At 47.3% G+C, this 15020-nt stretch overlaps 1 protein-coding gene across 2 annotated transcripts in view; it reads right to left on the bottom strand.

The window, feature by feature from the left end:
- DOK5 (docking protein 5) overlaps window positions 1–14598 on the bottom strand; it is a 149048-nt gene extending 134450 nt beyond the window's left edge. For both annotated transcript variants that reach the window (XM_070472787.1, XM_020914337.2), the window contains exon 1: window positions 14220–14598. In XM_070472787.1, coding sequence (XP_070328888.1) covers window positions 14220–14285 — 66 coding nt within the window. In that variant the 5' untranslated portion in view covers window positions 14286–14598. The remainder of the gene's footprint in view (window positions 1–14219) is intronic.
- Window positions 14599–15020: the final 422 nt, after the last annotated feature.

Raw genomic sequence — 15020 nt, 5'->3', positions numbered from 1 at the left:
GATGCTGGGAAAGATTGAGGGCAGGAGGAGAAGGGGACGACAGAGGATGAGATGGTTGGATGGCATCACCGACTCAATGGACATGGCGTTTGGGTGGACTCCAGGAGTTGGCGATGGACAGGGAGGCCTGGCGTGCTGCAGTTCATGGGGTTGCAAAGAGTTGGACACAACTGAGCGACTGAACTGAGCTAAAAAATACATGTGCCAAGTGGCTTTCTCCACCATTTAGATGTGGGATGGTGTTGGGAAAAGCATCTCCAGATCAGCAACATCCCAGCTGAGACTTTCAGGATGAGAAAGTAGAGAAAATAAAAGCAAGTGGAAGAATCTTCTAGTCAACGAAAAAGCATGTATAAAGGCAATAACAGAGACGGAGAGCTTGGCCAATGGAGGAACTCAAGTGGGCAGGTTTGGTTGAGCAGCGAGGGGGATGGTAAACTGATCTGAGCACTGGTTTGGGTGGGATGAGCTATGGCCGGGTGCAGATTTCTCAGAGTGTCTTGAGGACACTGCAGAATATTTACGGGTAAGGAAAAGACATTAGAGAGTTTTAAAGTACAGGTAGGATAGGATTGGATGGGATTACTAGGTAATAAATTTGCTGCAAGCAGAATAAATTTGGCAAGCAGGGGACCAAGCAAAAGAACATCCTCGCAGGAAAACATCCTTTTGAAGCTGAACACATACACAGAGGGTTAAACACAGCTCAAGGGACGACTGGCAGAAAAAAACGACTGAGCACTCTCAGTGGAAGGATGCCTGCTACACACTCTCTGAAGGAAAATTAGATGAATTTATCAAAATTCTGCTGCTGCTGCTGCTGCTAAGTCACTTCAGTCATGTCCGACGCGTAGTGACGCCACAGACATCAGCCCACCAGGCTCCCCCGTCCCTGGGATTCTCCAGGCAAGAACACTGGAGTGGGTTGCCATTTCCTTCTCCAATGCGTGAAAGTGAAAAGTGAAAGTGAAGTCGCTCAGTCGTGTCCGACTCTTTGTGACCCCATGGACTATACAGTCCATGGAATTCTCCAGGCCAGAATACTGAAGTGGGTAGCCTTTCCCTTCTCCAAGGAGTCTTCCCAACCCAGGGATGAAACCCAGGTCTCCTGCAGTGCAGGCGGATTCCTCACCAGCTGAGCCACCGGGGAAGCCCAAATGAATATTGGAAATCCATAAAAATTTCAGAAAAGTGCTCCAACATAAGTTAAAAGAACAAAGAGAGAGTAACAGTACTAAATAACATGAAGCCAAACGTGAAAAGCAAATTAGTTCAGTTCAGTTCAGTTGCTCAGTCGTGTCCGACTCTTTGCAACCCCATGGACTGCAGCACGCCAGGCCTCCCTGTCCATCACCATCTCACAGAGTTTACTCAAGCTCATGTCCATTGAGTCGGTGATGCCATCCAGCCATCTCCTCCTCTGTCGTCCCCTTCTCCTCCAGCCCTCAATCTTTCCCAGCATCAAGGTCTTTTCCAATGCGTCAACTCTTCGCATCAGGTGGCCAAAGTACCGGAGTTTCAGCTTCACCATCAGTCCTTCCAATGAACACCCAGGACTGATCTCCTTTAGGATGGACTGGTTGGATCTCCTTTCAGTCCAAGGGACTCTCAAGAGTCTACTCCACACCACAGTTCAAAAGCATCAATTCTTTGGTGCTCAGCTTTCTTCACAGTCCAACTCTCACATCCATACATGACCACTGAAAAACCATAGCCTTGACTAGACAAACCTTTGCTGGCAAAATAATGTCTCTGCTTTTTAATATGCTGTCTAGGTTGGTCATAACGTTCCTTCCAAGGAGTAAGCGTCTTTTAATTTCATGGCTGCAATCACCATCTGCAGTGATTTTGAAGCCCCCCAAAATAAAGTCTGACACTGCTTCCACTGTTTCCCCATCTATTTCCCATGAAGTGATGGGACCAGATGCCATGATCTTGGTTTTCTGAATGTTGAGCTTTAAGCCAACTTCTTCACTCCCTTCTTTCATTTTCATCAAGAGGCTTTTTAGTTCTTCTTCATTTTCTGCCATAACGGTGGTGTCATCTGCATATCTGAGGTTATTGATATTTCTCCCAGCAATCTTGATACCAGCTTGTGCTTCCTCCAGCCCAGCATTTCTCATGATGTACTCTGCATATAAGTTAAATAAGCAGGGTGACAATATACAGCCTTGATGTACTCCTTTTCCTATTTGGAACCAGTCTGTTATTCCATGTCCAGTTCTGTTACTTCCTGACCTGCATACAGGTTTCTCAAGAGGCAGGTCAGGTGGTCTAGTATTCCCATGTCTTTCAGAATTTTCCACAGTTTATTGTGATCCACAGATTCAAAGGCTTTGGCACAGTCAATAAAGCAGAAATAGATGTTTTTCTGGAACTCTCTTGCTTTCTTGATGATCCAGCGCATGTTGGCAATTTGATCTCTGGTTCCTCTGCCTTTTCTAAAACTAGCTTGAACATCTGGAAGTTCACGGCCCACATATAGCTGAAGCCTGGCTTGGAGAATTTTGAGCATTACTTTAGTAGAGTGTGAGATAAATGCAATTGTGCAGTAGTTTGAGCATTCTTTGCCATAGCCTTTCTTTGGGATTGAAATGAAAACTGACCTTTTCCAGTCCTGTGGCCACTGCTGAGTTTTCCAAATTTGCTGGCATATTCAGTGCAGCACTTTCACAGCATCATCTTTCAGGATTTGAAATAGCTCAACTGGAATTCCATCACCTCCACTAGCTTTGTTCATAGTGATGCTTCCTAAGGCCCACTTGACTTCACATCCCAGGATGTCTGGCTCTAGGTGAGTGATCACACCATCGTGATTATCTGGGTCGTGAAGATCTTTTTTGTACACTTCTGTGTATTCTTGCCACTTCTTCTTAATATCTTCTGCTTCTGTTAGGTCCCTACCATTTCTGTCCTTTATGGAACCCATCTTTGCATGAAATGTTCCCTTGGTGTCTCTAATTCTCTTGAAGAGATCGCTAGTCTTTCCCACTCTGTTGTTTGCCTCTATTTCTTTGCACTGATCGCTGAGGAAGGCTTTCTTATCTCTCCTTACTGTTCTTTGGAACTCTGCATTCAAATGGGAATATCTTTCTCTTTCTCCTTTGCTTTTCAATTACACACACACGCAAACACGTGCATTTTCATATATGCCTAACATGAATATCTCCATGGAAATACACAAGAATCCGCCTAGAATTGCCTGGAAATGGAGACAAGTCTGGAGTAGGACAGAGCTTTCCTCTTCATTTGATCCTTTTTTTGCTTTTTTTTAAACCATGTACATATACTGTGAAATACTAGTAAATTAAAAAGAATTGATACAGGCAAAAGCCATTTTTTGTTGTAGGTAAAGAACATCTATTTTTTTTTTTTTTTTTTTTTTTGGTAAGAAATTCAACATTGTAAATCCAAAGTAAATCATAAATCTAGAAAGTTTTGGAGTCACCTGCTCTGGTTCTGTGGCTGACACAGCTGACAGCAGCAGCGCCATCCCACATTTCTCTGCTCTTTTCTGCTCAGGAGGCTGACAGTGGGGCACCCTGGAGACCAGGCTTGGGCTAGACGGGAGGTGGAGTGTGCTCGGCAGGCTCTCCACGGCCACTGCCACACCGCTGGCTCCCAGGCGGAAGGGGGAGCGAGGAGGGCAGACCCTGGCACCTCCATCTCAGCTGCAGCGGGAGCTGGGGTGGGAGAAGGTCAGCGACAGGCGTCAGTCACAGCAGCCGGCCAGCAGCAGGACGGGGGAATCAGGCCGTTCTCATTCCAGCCAGGCTGCCCGTCTCCACCTTCGTCCTGCGCCGAGGACTGCAGCGTGGATGCTGCAAAAGGGCTACCAGCAAACACCACTCGATAGAATTTTACAAAACTCTTGGGATTTCTGAGTATGTGCACTCATGAGAGGCTAGGCTTTCTGTCCATTTCATAACTGAATATGCAAGATGCTATTTCAGGGTTTTACTCATTGACTTAAACGTTCATTGAGCACCGACTGTGGGCCAAGGCACTATTCTATCATCCTTCCTCCCAGCTGGACCCACAAGACTGAGCGAGTTGATAAAAATGTTGATTGGGGATATCAGTTACCATGTGTCTGTTTGATTCAGTAAACATACATTTACCCCACGATATGTTGATCGAATTTTCAGCTTTATCATTTCAACTTTAGAATAAAAACAATTTCAGAAAAGAAAAATAAAGTGGGAGGAACCAGTCTACCCCACTTCAAGACACAGTATAGCTACACACGTAGACACATGCAGACACGTCAAGGCACAACAGAGACACACAGAACAGTGGCATTAAACAGAGGACGAGGAACAGAGAACGCAAACAAGCTCAGTGGGGAAAAGGCAGCCTTTTCAACAAATGGTCCTGTAGCAACCGGACACCCAGAGGCAGAAAACGAACCTTCATGCAAAACGCACACCGTAAATAAAAACTGACTCTAAACGGAAAGCAGTCTTAAATGTAAAAGGTAAAACTATAAAATATTTAGGGGAAAAAGTAGGAAAAAATAGTTAGGATCTTGGGCTGGGCAAAGCATTACTATGAAAAGGAAAGAAAAAAACCTGATAAATTGGAATTCATCAAACTTAAAAATGTCTGCCCTGTGCTAAACCTTTTTAAAAGGATAAGAATGATAAGGTACATAGTAAGAGAAAATATTTGCAAGTCACTTCTGAAAAGGATTAATATCAAGAACATACAAAGAACTCTCAAAACTCAACAGTTAAAAAACAACCCAATTAGAAAATGGGCAAAAGATATGAAGAGGCCTTTTCCCAAAATGTAAGTATAGATGACAAAGTGGAACACGAGACACGCTCAGCACGAGAAGGAGGGATCAGCGTCACTCGTGAGAACATCTATGCCGAGACTCGCACCAAAAACCGGGGCAACCCCAGACGCTGCGAGGATGCAGAGACTCGGTCACTCCCGCGCTGCTGCTGTGAATGCAGAATGTGAAAAGAGTTTGGCGGTTTCCCGGAAAACTAAACATGCAACTACCAATACACACGGCAACTGTACCCCTACAGCATTTTCCGAGAGGTAGGAAAATTTACATTCACACAAAAACCCTAGCCCAAATATTTACATCAACCTATTCATAGGAGCCTAAAATGGAAAACACCCTCCAGATATCCCTCAATATATGAACAGCTAAACAAACTATGGCACATCCAGACCCTGGACTACAGCTTAGCATTAAAAGGAAAAAGGGATAGCATCCGATCCCATCATTTCATGGCAAATAGATGGGGAAACAACAGAACCAGTGACAGAGTTTATTTTCTTGGGCTCCAAAATCAGTGCAAATGGTGACTGCAGCCATGAAATTAAAAGACTCTTGCTCCTTGGAAGAAAAACTATGACAAATCTAGACAATGTACTAAAAAGCAGAGACATTACTTTGTCAACAAAGGTCCCTACAGTTGAAGCTATGGCTTTTCCAGTGGTCATGTATGGATGTGAGAGCTGGACCATGAAGAAGGCTGAGCACCAAACAACTGATGCTTTTGAACTGTGGTGTTGGAGAAGACTCTTGACGGTCCCGTGGACAGCAAGGAGATCAAACCAGTCAATACTAAAGGAAATCAACCTGGATATTCATTGGAAGGACTAGTACTGAATCTGAAACTCCAATACTTCGGCCACCTGATTCGAAGGACTGACTCATTAGGAAAAACCCTAACGCTGGGAAAGATTGAGGGCAGGAGGAGAAGGGGACAACAGAAGACGAGATGGCTGGATGGCATCACCAACTCAATGGACATGAGTTTGAGCAAGCTTCAGGAGATGGTAACGGACAGGGAGGCCTGGCCTGCTGTGATCCGTGGGGTCGCAAAGAGTCGGACACAACTGAACGACTGTCAACAACCACCATCCACACCCACAGAACCCACGACAACCACCACAATTCTAGAGAATTATACTGAGTTAAAAAAATTCCAAACATTCCATACTGCATGGTTCCATTTCTATAATATTTTTGAAACAATGAATGATAAAACCACAGAAATGGAAAGCAGATTCGCGGTGGTCAGGGCTTTAGGGCTGTGGGGCGGGGTGGGCGGAGATGAAGGGTCAGCTATGAATGGCAATAGGGAGAACCCTGCTGTGAGCGGAGGCTCTGTACCTTGACGTTACACCAGGATCCCGCTGCTACACTGGGGACTTGAAAAACATCAGCACTGGGAGAAGCTGGGGAAAGGCGTGGGCTGTCCCTGTATTATTTCTTACACCTCACGTGAACCTACAGTTATGTAAAACTGAAAGTTTAGCCTTTTTTTAAGCTGCAGCTTGTTTCAGTTGCGGCACACAGGATCTCGGTCTTCGCTGCAGCATGCAGGATCTCTAGCTGCGGCCCAGGAACACGACGCTGGGGCACGTGGCATCTAGTCCCCCGACCAGGGGTGGAACCCGGGCCCCCTGCCATGGGAGCTTGGAATCTGAGCCGCTGGACCACTGATAAAGTCCCTAAAATTCTAATGTATAAAAACGAGACAGTGGTTCTACACCGTTTTGGAAATCTGGAGGGTGGGAGGTGAGAGGTTTGGGGACACAGAAGTCAAGATTTCTCTAAGAATCCCACAAAAGCTGTGAAGCCTCACCTGAGGACAATCATTTGCACCCTCTGCATAACACGGGGCACACAGCTAACAAACACTTCTATTCTCTGAGACCCAGGGCTCCGACAGACTAGAACACTCATAAAATAAACACAGCCTGCCAACTGCTCTGAAAAATCTCAGCCTGCATTCTAGAAGGAAGCTATTTTAACTTCCACCTTCACATATGTCTGTGGCATTTCTAAACTATTAGTTTCATTTTGAATTTCACAGAAACAGGGCGTTTGCAGGATGGAAGCAGATTAATCTCTTCCTGGCTTAGAATCCCTGAAGATTTGATTTCCACCTGATCAGCATCAAATTCCTAGAGTAAGAGGAAAATCAAATTTCCCCTCCCTCGTTTCATAAAAATGAAACAAGGAAAGACCTGAAGATACCTTTTCACTTCAATATTTGACCTGTTGCTCAGACGAATTCTTCCTTAACTGGAGTGAATGTATTAATCTCATGTTAATAACACCAGCCCCAAAACAGACTGTCAATTCCCCACGGATGTTGACCACATCTGTCTTATTTAGGGTGGTGTTCCCTAAGCTTCTTAACACGAGTATTCACTCCATAAACATCTGATGCACGTTAAAGTAAATGAAAGCAAATAAACCCTGAATAAAACCTGAATTCTTAAAATACCAAAGATAATGATCCACAAAACCGCTTAAAAAATAAATATTTCTAGTCATCTCATGAATATTAGTAAAAAAAATACATTGGCAGATGTGGGGGAAATGATCACGTCCATAATTTGGTTTATGCCTACACACAAAATCACTAAATTGGCCATTCTTTGCTTAAATCGGTTTTGGGGCTGATGATTAAAGGCTGACTTTATCCACAACGACGATCAAATAAAGATGACTAAAATACCAGCTGGAAAGAACTTCTGACATGAAAACCAGTGAGGCTGATTCAAATGGGAATACTAAGTATTCTTGTGTGTGTGTGCACGCGCGTGCATGCATAGTCGTGTCTGGCTCTTTGCAACCCCATGGACTGTAGCCCACCAGGCTCATCTGTCCATGGGATTTCCCAGCAAGAATACTGGAGTGGGTTACCACTTCCTTCTCCGGTGGATCTTTGCAACCCAGGGATGGAACCTGGGTCTCCTGCATCGCAGGCAGATTCTTCACCACTAGTGCCACCTGGGAAGCCAAGTAGTCTTAGGTGAGTGTCTGACCATAAATTTCACTACAGGAAGCCAGCCTCCAAGTCTCTTCTCCTTAGGAAGGAAAAGGGTGCTTCCTGGAGCTTACTGAATGATTACGCGTGCTCGTGTGCACACGCGTGTATACACATCATGTACTGAGGGCAGGACTTTCCTGGTGGCTCCGTGGTAAGACTTTGCCCGCCACAGCAGGAGACACAGGTCCTGCTTCCGGGTCAGGAAGATCCCCGGGAGGAGGAAATGGCAGCCCACCCCAGTATTCTCGCCTGGAGAATCCTATGGACAGAGGAACCTGGCGGGCCACAGTCCAGGGGGTCGCAAAAGAGTCGACATGACTTAGCGACCAAACTGGTGGCATGTGATTAATTTATTCCATTCCTATGATTTCAATGTTAGTAAGGAATATAACTTTGCCACGATATCATAAAAAATGCACAGATTCCTGATCATCCCTGCATTCCTAAAACCCTAAATGAAAAATGAAACTTCTCTGGCATACTGGGTCAGGTGAAACTGAGAAACGAAAGGGGTGAGAAAATATTTCCACCTAAAATTTAACCGACTTTTCAAATCTAATCTGCCAGTTCCCCCACCCCAGAAAAAGATCCTCAAATTAACAGTTTTGCTCTTGTCTGATGAGCTTGCTCAAACCAAATTTGTATACAGATAAGTTTCTCTGTTCCTGACATTGTTGCCATGTATCTAAAGATCAGGAAAAATTATACAATGGCCAAGACCCCTGGCCATAAGCTAGCATCAGTGGTACAGTAACTACTTCACAGGTGCTACATCTGTTTTCCTAACTAAAGAGTGAGTTCTCTGAGGATGACAGCTATCACAGTAGAAGAGGCGTAATACCACCACATAAGCATCATTATCCTCTAACAGCACTGCTGGTAAGAAGGAGAGCAGAAATGAACACTGGTTGGGTTTCCACTGTGTCAGGCACTGTGTTAAGCCTTTCATGAGGATCTCCTATTAGGCGGATATTATGAGCCTCCCTATTTTTACAAAAGACTGAGGGTTCTTAAGATTAAATAACTCACCAAAAGTCACATAACCGGTCTCTGAATTGGGATTTTAACAGTCTCATGTCAGAGCCCATGCTCTTAGGCCAGGAGACAGTGATGGATTCATTCATTCACTCAATAAATCTTCATCAAGTGCTTCTCCATGCTGGAAACTGCTCCAGGGACTGGGGGGTTCAGCTATAATTGATGGATTTGTTCATTCATTCAATAAATTTTCATCAAGCGCTTCTCCATGCTGGAAACGGTTCCAGGCACTGGGGTTCAGCTATAACTGATGGATTCATTCATTCATTCAATAAATTTTCATCAAGCACTTCTCCATGCTGGAAACTCTTCCAAGCACTGGGGTTCAGCTATAACTAATGGTTTCATTCATTCATCCAATACATTTTCAAGTATTTCTTCATGCTGGCACTGGGGTTCAGCTATAATGATGGATTCATTCAGTCATTCATTCATTCACACAATAAACCTTCATCAAGTGCGTCTCCATGCTGGAAACTGTTCCAGGCACTGTGGTTCAGCTACAATGAAAAGAGAAGTCCCAGCCCTCATGGAGTTCCACACGCTATTCGGGAGATATAGGCAATCAACAGGTAAAACCTATAGACAGATCAGCAGGTAAGTGGATGCTAAGTCTAGAGAAAAAATGGAAGGGACACGGGGACAGAAGGAGGGAAGAGACAAAACCAGAGGGCTGGAAGGTTTCGATGAGAAGGCGGCACTCGCAGAAAGGTTGGAGGAGGTGGAGAGAGAGATAGGCTGGTGGAACTGTATTCCAGAGGGAGGGAGGAGCAAGAGAAGACACTCCGAGTCAGCACAGGACCTCGGAGCTGCTGGTGAGGCCGTTACTCTGGATCGCAGGGAAAGGCTTTGGGGGTCTGAGCAGCGAGGGCGATAACGAGGAGGGTGTGACAATATATGGGGGCCTGGGCCAGGGCGGTAGTGGCAGATGGTATGAGGTCACTGGACTCTAGCTGGACTTCCAAAACAAAGCTTACAGGACCTCATGATGGACTGGCTGTGGTGCGAAGAGATAAGGGAAGGAGCGAGAAAGGAGACTAAGTTTTGATCCTTTGCTGCTTGCTTGTTTGATTGTTTGACTGATTTTCACCAGGGCAACTGAAATACCGGGACCCGTAGTGGCTGAGATACAGACTCTGGGAGAAGCCGGCTGGGATGAAACAATGGGTGGTTGGATATATTAAGTCTGAGACTAGGAGCCGACCAGATGAAGATGCAGGCTGATGGGAGAAGAGGCCCTTCCTTGGTAGGTGAGCAGAGATGCAGTTGAGAGGCAAATGGGGACTTCCCCAACACACCCACCCACCCAGGGGCTTCCCTGGGGTCCAGTGACTAAGACTCCACTCGCCCGATGCAGGGCGCCTGAGGTCGATTCCTGGACAGGGAACTAGATCCCACAGGCTGCAACTAAGACTCAGCACAGCCAAATCAACAAATAAATGTTAAAAAGTAAATAAAATCAAGTAATCAAGGGGAAGTGCATGGAGATAAAGTAAACAGGTGTGAGTTTACACCCTGAGACTTGCCGGTGGACACGTCCTGACAGTTCCTGCCTGGACAATCCCCCCACTGCACGGGAAGAGCCCGAGTGAGCACAGTCCGGGACGCCGCCTGAGCACACGGGAGGCCGAGGTCGCTGCTCAGACACCACGCCACGCCGGACTCTTGGCGGCCCCATGGACTGCAGCACACCAGGCTTCCCGTCTTCCATTATCTCCCAGAGTTTGCTCAGACTCGGCCCACTGCTAACGATGAGCAAATCACCCGATTCACCATTCCTCTAAAAACACACGTTTAATGCCTTTAGTGGGTTTGCCAAACAACTGTGGACAGACCCCTCCCCATCCCCCAAAGCAGTGTCATCGACACTCCTGAACAAATGCAGCCCCCAGGGCCCGAATGGACAGCTCCAACGGAGATGAGGTTGGAGAGTAAAGACGTGAAGATATCACTCACTGAGACCCATCTGAACAGGGATGGTCTTAGAATGTCTCATGCCTTGTTGAAAAATCACTTAAATGTATTATATTTGTGTGTATGTGTGTCTGTGTGTGACATGCATGCTGTGTTTTAGTGGGGATAACTACAAATGTGTGTGAGAGCTGGGCTTCCCGGGTGGCGCTAGTGGTAAAGAACCCGCCTGCCAATGCAGGAGACATGAGACACGGGTTCAATCCCTGGGTTGGGAAGATCCCCTGGAGAAGGGAATGGCAACCCACTCCAGTATTCTTGCCAGGAGAATCTCACGGACAGAGGAGCCTGGCGGGGGACAGTCCAGGGGGTCGCAGAGTCAGACACGACTGGGCAACTAACACACACACACGAGTGAGGGCAAGGAGCTTAGTAACAATCAAGTCTGTGAACGTGATAGAAGCCCCTTGGAGACGGCAGCGCATGTCTGCAGTGTATATGTTCTTGGTCCCTCGTGAGAAACAAATCAGAATTAAACAACAACAACAACAAATCACAAATCACTTAAATGTATTATATTTGTAAAATGTGCATCCAATGAAAACTGCATAAACATGTATGCCTTTGGACACTTCTAGATAGAAAGGTAAGGAAATCAATAATTCCTATATCCTTCCACCAACACTAACTTGTCTCTAATTATACCAAAGAAATGATGCAATCAGAACCAAAGCTGTATGCTTTCAGTGCATTTTCATAGATGTTATCTTATCCGAAGCTCACTGCATCGTTAAACACTGTTCACTGTACAGATAAGAAAACTGAGGCCAAGAGAGGTCAAGGGTCACAAAGCTAACAAGTAACAGAAGGAGAGTTTGTCTCTTTTCTTCTTTCTCCAAATCTGCAGGGGTGTTCCTAGGTACAACAGCTGCTCACCATGAAATGTTGTTTTCTTGTTTAATTATAAACTCTCCTAAACATGGTTCTAATCCTCAGACACTTGTCTGGATTCCATTAATAAAGCCACCATGTCATATTAGTTCCTCAAGAGGCTTATGAATTGCAAAGTCAGGCATGCACTTTTAGTTCAATCCATGTTCAGGGTGCATGCACTGAGCACCTACAGTGTACTAACATAAGCCCTACCTCTCTTTGAGACTTACACATGCTGCTGGCTGTTCTAAGCTATCTTCTTCCTCAATCAGCTCCACTAACATTTCTTTCTTTAGACTGAAGGTCCCTATGCCATTTTCCCAATGCATTCTTCTTGATGCCTCCATTAAAACTTTAGCTTGCAGCGTTTCCATCAGCCTCCTCAGTTTCTAATGATAAATTATACTATTTAGAACACTTTTTAAAATTAAACTGGTGATAAAACCAAACTGAGCAAATAAAACTAGATTTTGATTATTTTTGACCTTTTCTCTCCATAAACAATAACTATCATTCAATAAATATTCCAAAATCTATTTGAGTATTAACACAGATACAATGAATAAATCCTAAGAAAGTACACTTCTGTTGGCATCCAAAATACTAGAAAATATAAAGTAAATGCAAAGTAAACTACTTTTCCTTTCCTTCATGTATCTGTCCAAAAACATTGGCACACACATGGAACTACATGATGTCAGTAGTAATATTACAGAAAAAAGTCTCAATTACTATCAACTAGAAAGTTATGGTAACTAGTTTTTCAGATAAATCATCATGTGTCACAATTTGGCATAAACTGATCCTTATGAATAATTCACATTTTGTACATTAATAATTCACGTCCTCTTTCTATTGGAATGCTCTCTAGCACAGAATGGATGTCTCATCAATTTCCTCAACTGACATGATGGAGTAAATCTAAAATTAGAATGGTGTTTTCAAATGCTCTTTCAACACTGTAACACTTGGCTGGCCCACAAGGTTATGAAAAACAAAAAGTTCCTATTATTTCTGACCCTTTGCATGACAGTCATTAGGTTAAGGACAAAAGCTGTTCCTGTGGATTAGAGTGTCTGCATAGCAGAGAAGAAAAGCAAGGAGACTTACAGTCGATAGGGACTGGTGAGTTCTCTTACACTGCTCCCTAATTATATATTTGTATATTCACAATTACACAGGACATAGTTGCTAAAACATGGTAACCAGCAGGAAAACTGCTAAAACATGGTAACCAGCAGGGAAGGAAAGGAAGAAAATAAAGGAAAGAAAGAGAGGAAGAAGAGGGAGGAGGAAGGAAGAAAGGAAGCAAAGGACCGAAACAAACCAGGTAAGAGCTTGTAATAGTTATGGGTATTTCCCATCAGCATGTTTTCCTGTATAGCTGTTTAAATTAACATGGTGAAATTTCAATTTCCAGTAAAGTTATCTGGTGCATTAACAAGCCCAAAGATCCAACAAGAGAACAGTGCCAACGACACGTATTTGTGGAGACAGATGTTCCAGTTTCCCCTGTGGCCATTCCTGACATTACCATTTTTTCAGACATTAGCAAAGTAAACTTTTCTACCCCCAACCCCCTCGCCCCAAAGTACACAATGAAAAAAAAAAAAAAAGCAGCAACAGCACCCGACGCGAAGCAAAGAGAAATGAGGCAGCTTGAAATTAAAAAAAAAAAAAAAATCACTCCGGTATCCTCTTCCTCCCTCAAGAATTCCTTAGCCATCACTCAAGCCCAAAGAGAAGCAGAGTCAGTTGTCTCTGAAGTTCATCAATGAAGGGAGAAGGGAGAAGGGCCACAGAGAGGGAGTTTTAAAGGAGGACCCACCCCCGTGCCAACATCTGCCCACACCGGTGCCCTCCGGCTCCTCCATCCTTCCTTTCAGTACGCATTTAAGGAGAGCGCGCCAGCTCTGTGCCAGGTGCTCGGTTCCGCCCTAAACAGACAGCGCTCCAGTGGCATCCGGGGTGTGAGACAGCAGCGCACCCAGGCTCAGGACGAGGACATCTACCCGCGGCGCCTTCGCCAGCTCCTGGGCCGAGGCTGGGTCACTGTCCACGGCCCGGAGTTCCGAAAAAAGCCCTTCTCTTCGCAGATGTGTCTCTCCGGAGTCGGGGGTCACTGACCCGGTTCGCACCGGAGCGTCCGCCCTTCCTCGCCCGGCCGATCCGTCCCCCACCCCCGCTGGAGTGAAGTTGGCGGCGGGCGGGGGCACCGGGGCACCGGCAGGCTCGGCGCCCCCGCCCGGGTTCCTCGGCGCCGCCTCCCATGGCTACCGAGAAATATTTATTTCCATTCGATGGGCTCCAGAGGCTACCGAGGCGGACACGCGGCCACCGACGGAAAGCCAAGTCACCCGGGAGACAAAGATAGACCCGCGACACCCCGAGAGCCGCTCCAGCGGCTGCCCCGGGGTGCGCTCCAGCCGGGAAGGCGCGGCGAGGCGCGCCGGGCACCCCCAGGGCCGCTGGCCGGGGTCGGGACTCAACCCGAGCTGGCAGGCGGGAGGGAGGGTCCACACTCACCCCCAGGCGGCGGCTCCGGATCCTCACGTAGCCTTGCTTCACGATGTCATTGAAACTGGAGGCCATCCCGGGCGGCCGGCGAGCTCCCCGCGCCCAGCGCGCGCCCCAAGTGGCCTCGGGTCAAGACGGGGATCTGGGCTGGGCTGGGGGCGAAAGCGCAGACCGAGCGGCGGCGGCTCCGCGCGGCGTCAGGAGGCGCGCATCACTTTCCCGTCCCCGAACCTGGAAGTGGGCGGCCGGCTCGCAGCCACTTCGGGGAGCGCGGGGAGCCGGAGCGGCTGGGGCGCCCGCGTCAGCTGACTCATCGGCCGGCCTGCCCGGAGGAGGGGCGGTGCTGCTCAGGGATCCAGCCCTGCCTCTGCGGGTCGGGGGGGAGGAGGTGGGGGAGGAGGAGGGGAGGGGAAGGAGGGAAGGGGGGGAGGGAGGGAGGAGGGGTGGGGAGGCGGAGGGGGGGGAGGAGGTGGGGAGGGGGGAGGAAGGGGGGAGGGGAGGGGGGAGGTGGGGAGGGGGGAGGGAGGGGGGAGGGGAGGGGAGGGGGGAGGAGGAGGTGGGGAGGGAGGGAGGAGGGGAGGGGAGGGAGGGGCGGCGCTCGGGGAATCCAGCCCTATTTCTGGGAGGGGGGAGGGGAGAGGAGGGGGCGAGGGGAGGGGAGCAGGGGGGAGGGGACGGAGGGGCGGCGCTCAGGGATCCAGTCCCCGCCTCTGGGGGAGGGCGGGGCGGCGAGGAGGGGGGAGGAGGGCGAGGACTAGCGGCGCTCAGGGATCCAGCCCGGCCTCTCGGGGTGGGTGGGGGGAGGAGAGG

This window comes from Odocoileus virginianus, chromosome 9 (assembly GCF_023699985.2).
Source record: "Odocoileus virginianus isolate 20LAN1187 ecotype Illinois chromosome 9, Ovbor_1.2, whole genome shotgun sequence".
Classification (NCBI taxonomy): domain Eukaryota; kingdom Metazoa; phylum Chordata; class Mammalia; order Artiodactyla; family Cervidae; genus Odocoileus; species Odocoileus virginianus.
The sequence above is the reverse complement of the archived record's forward strand: the minus strand, read 5'-3'. Positions and strand labels throughout refer to the sequence as shown.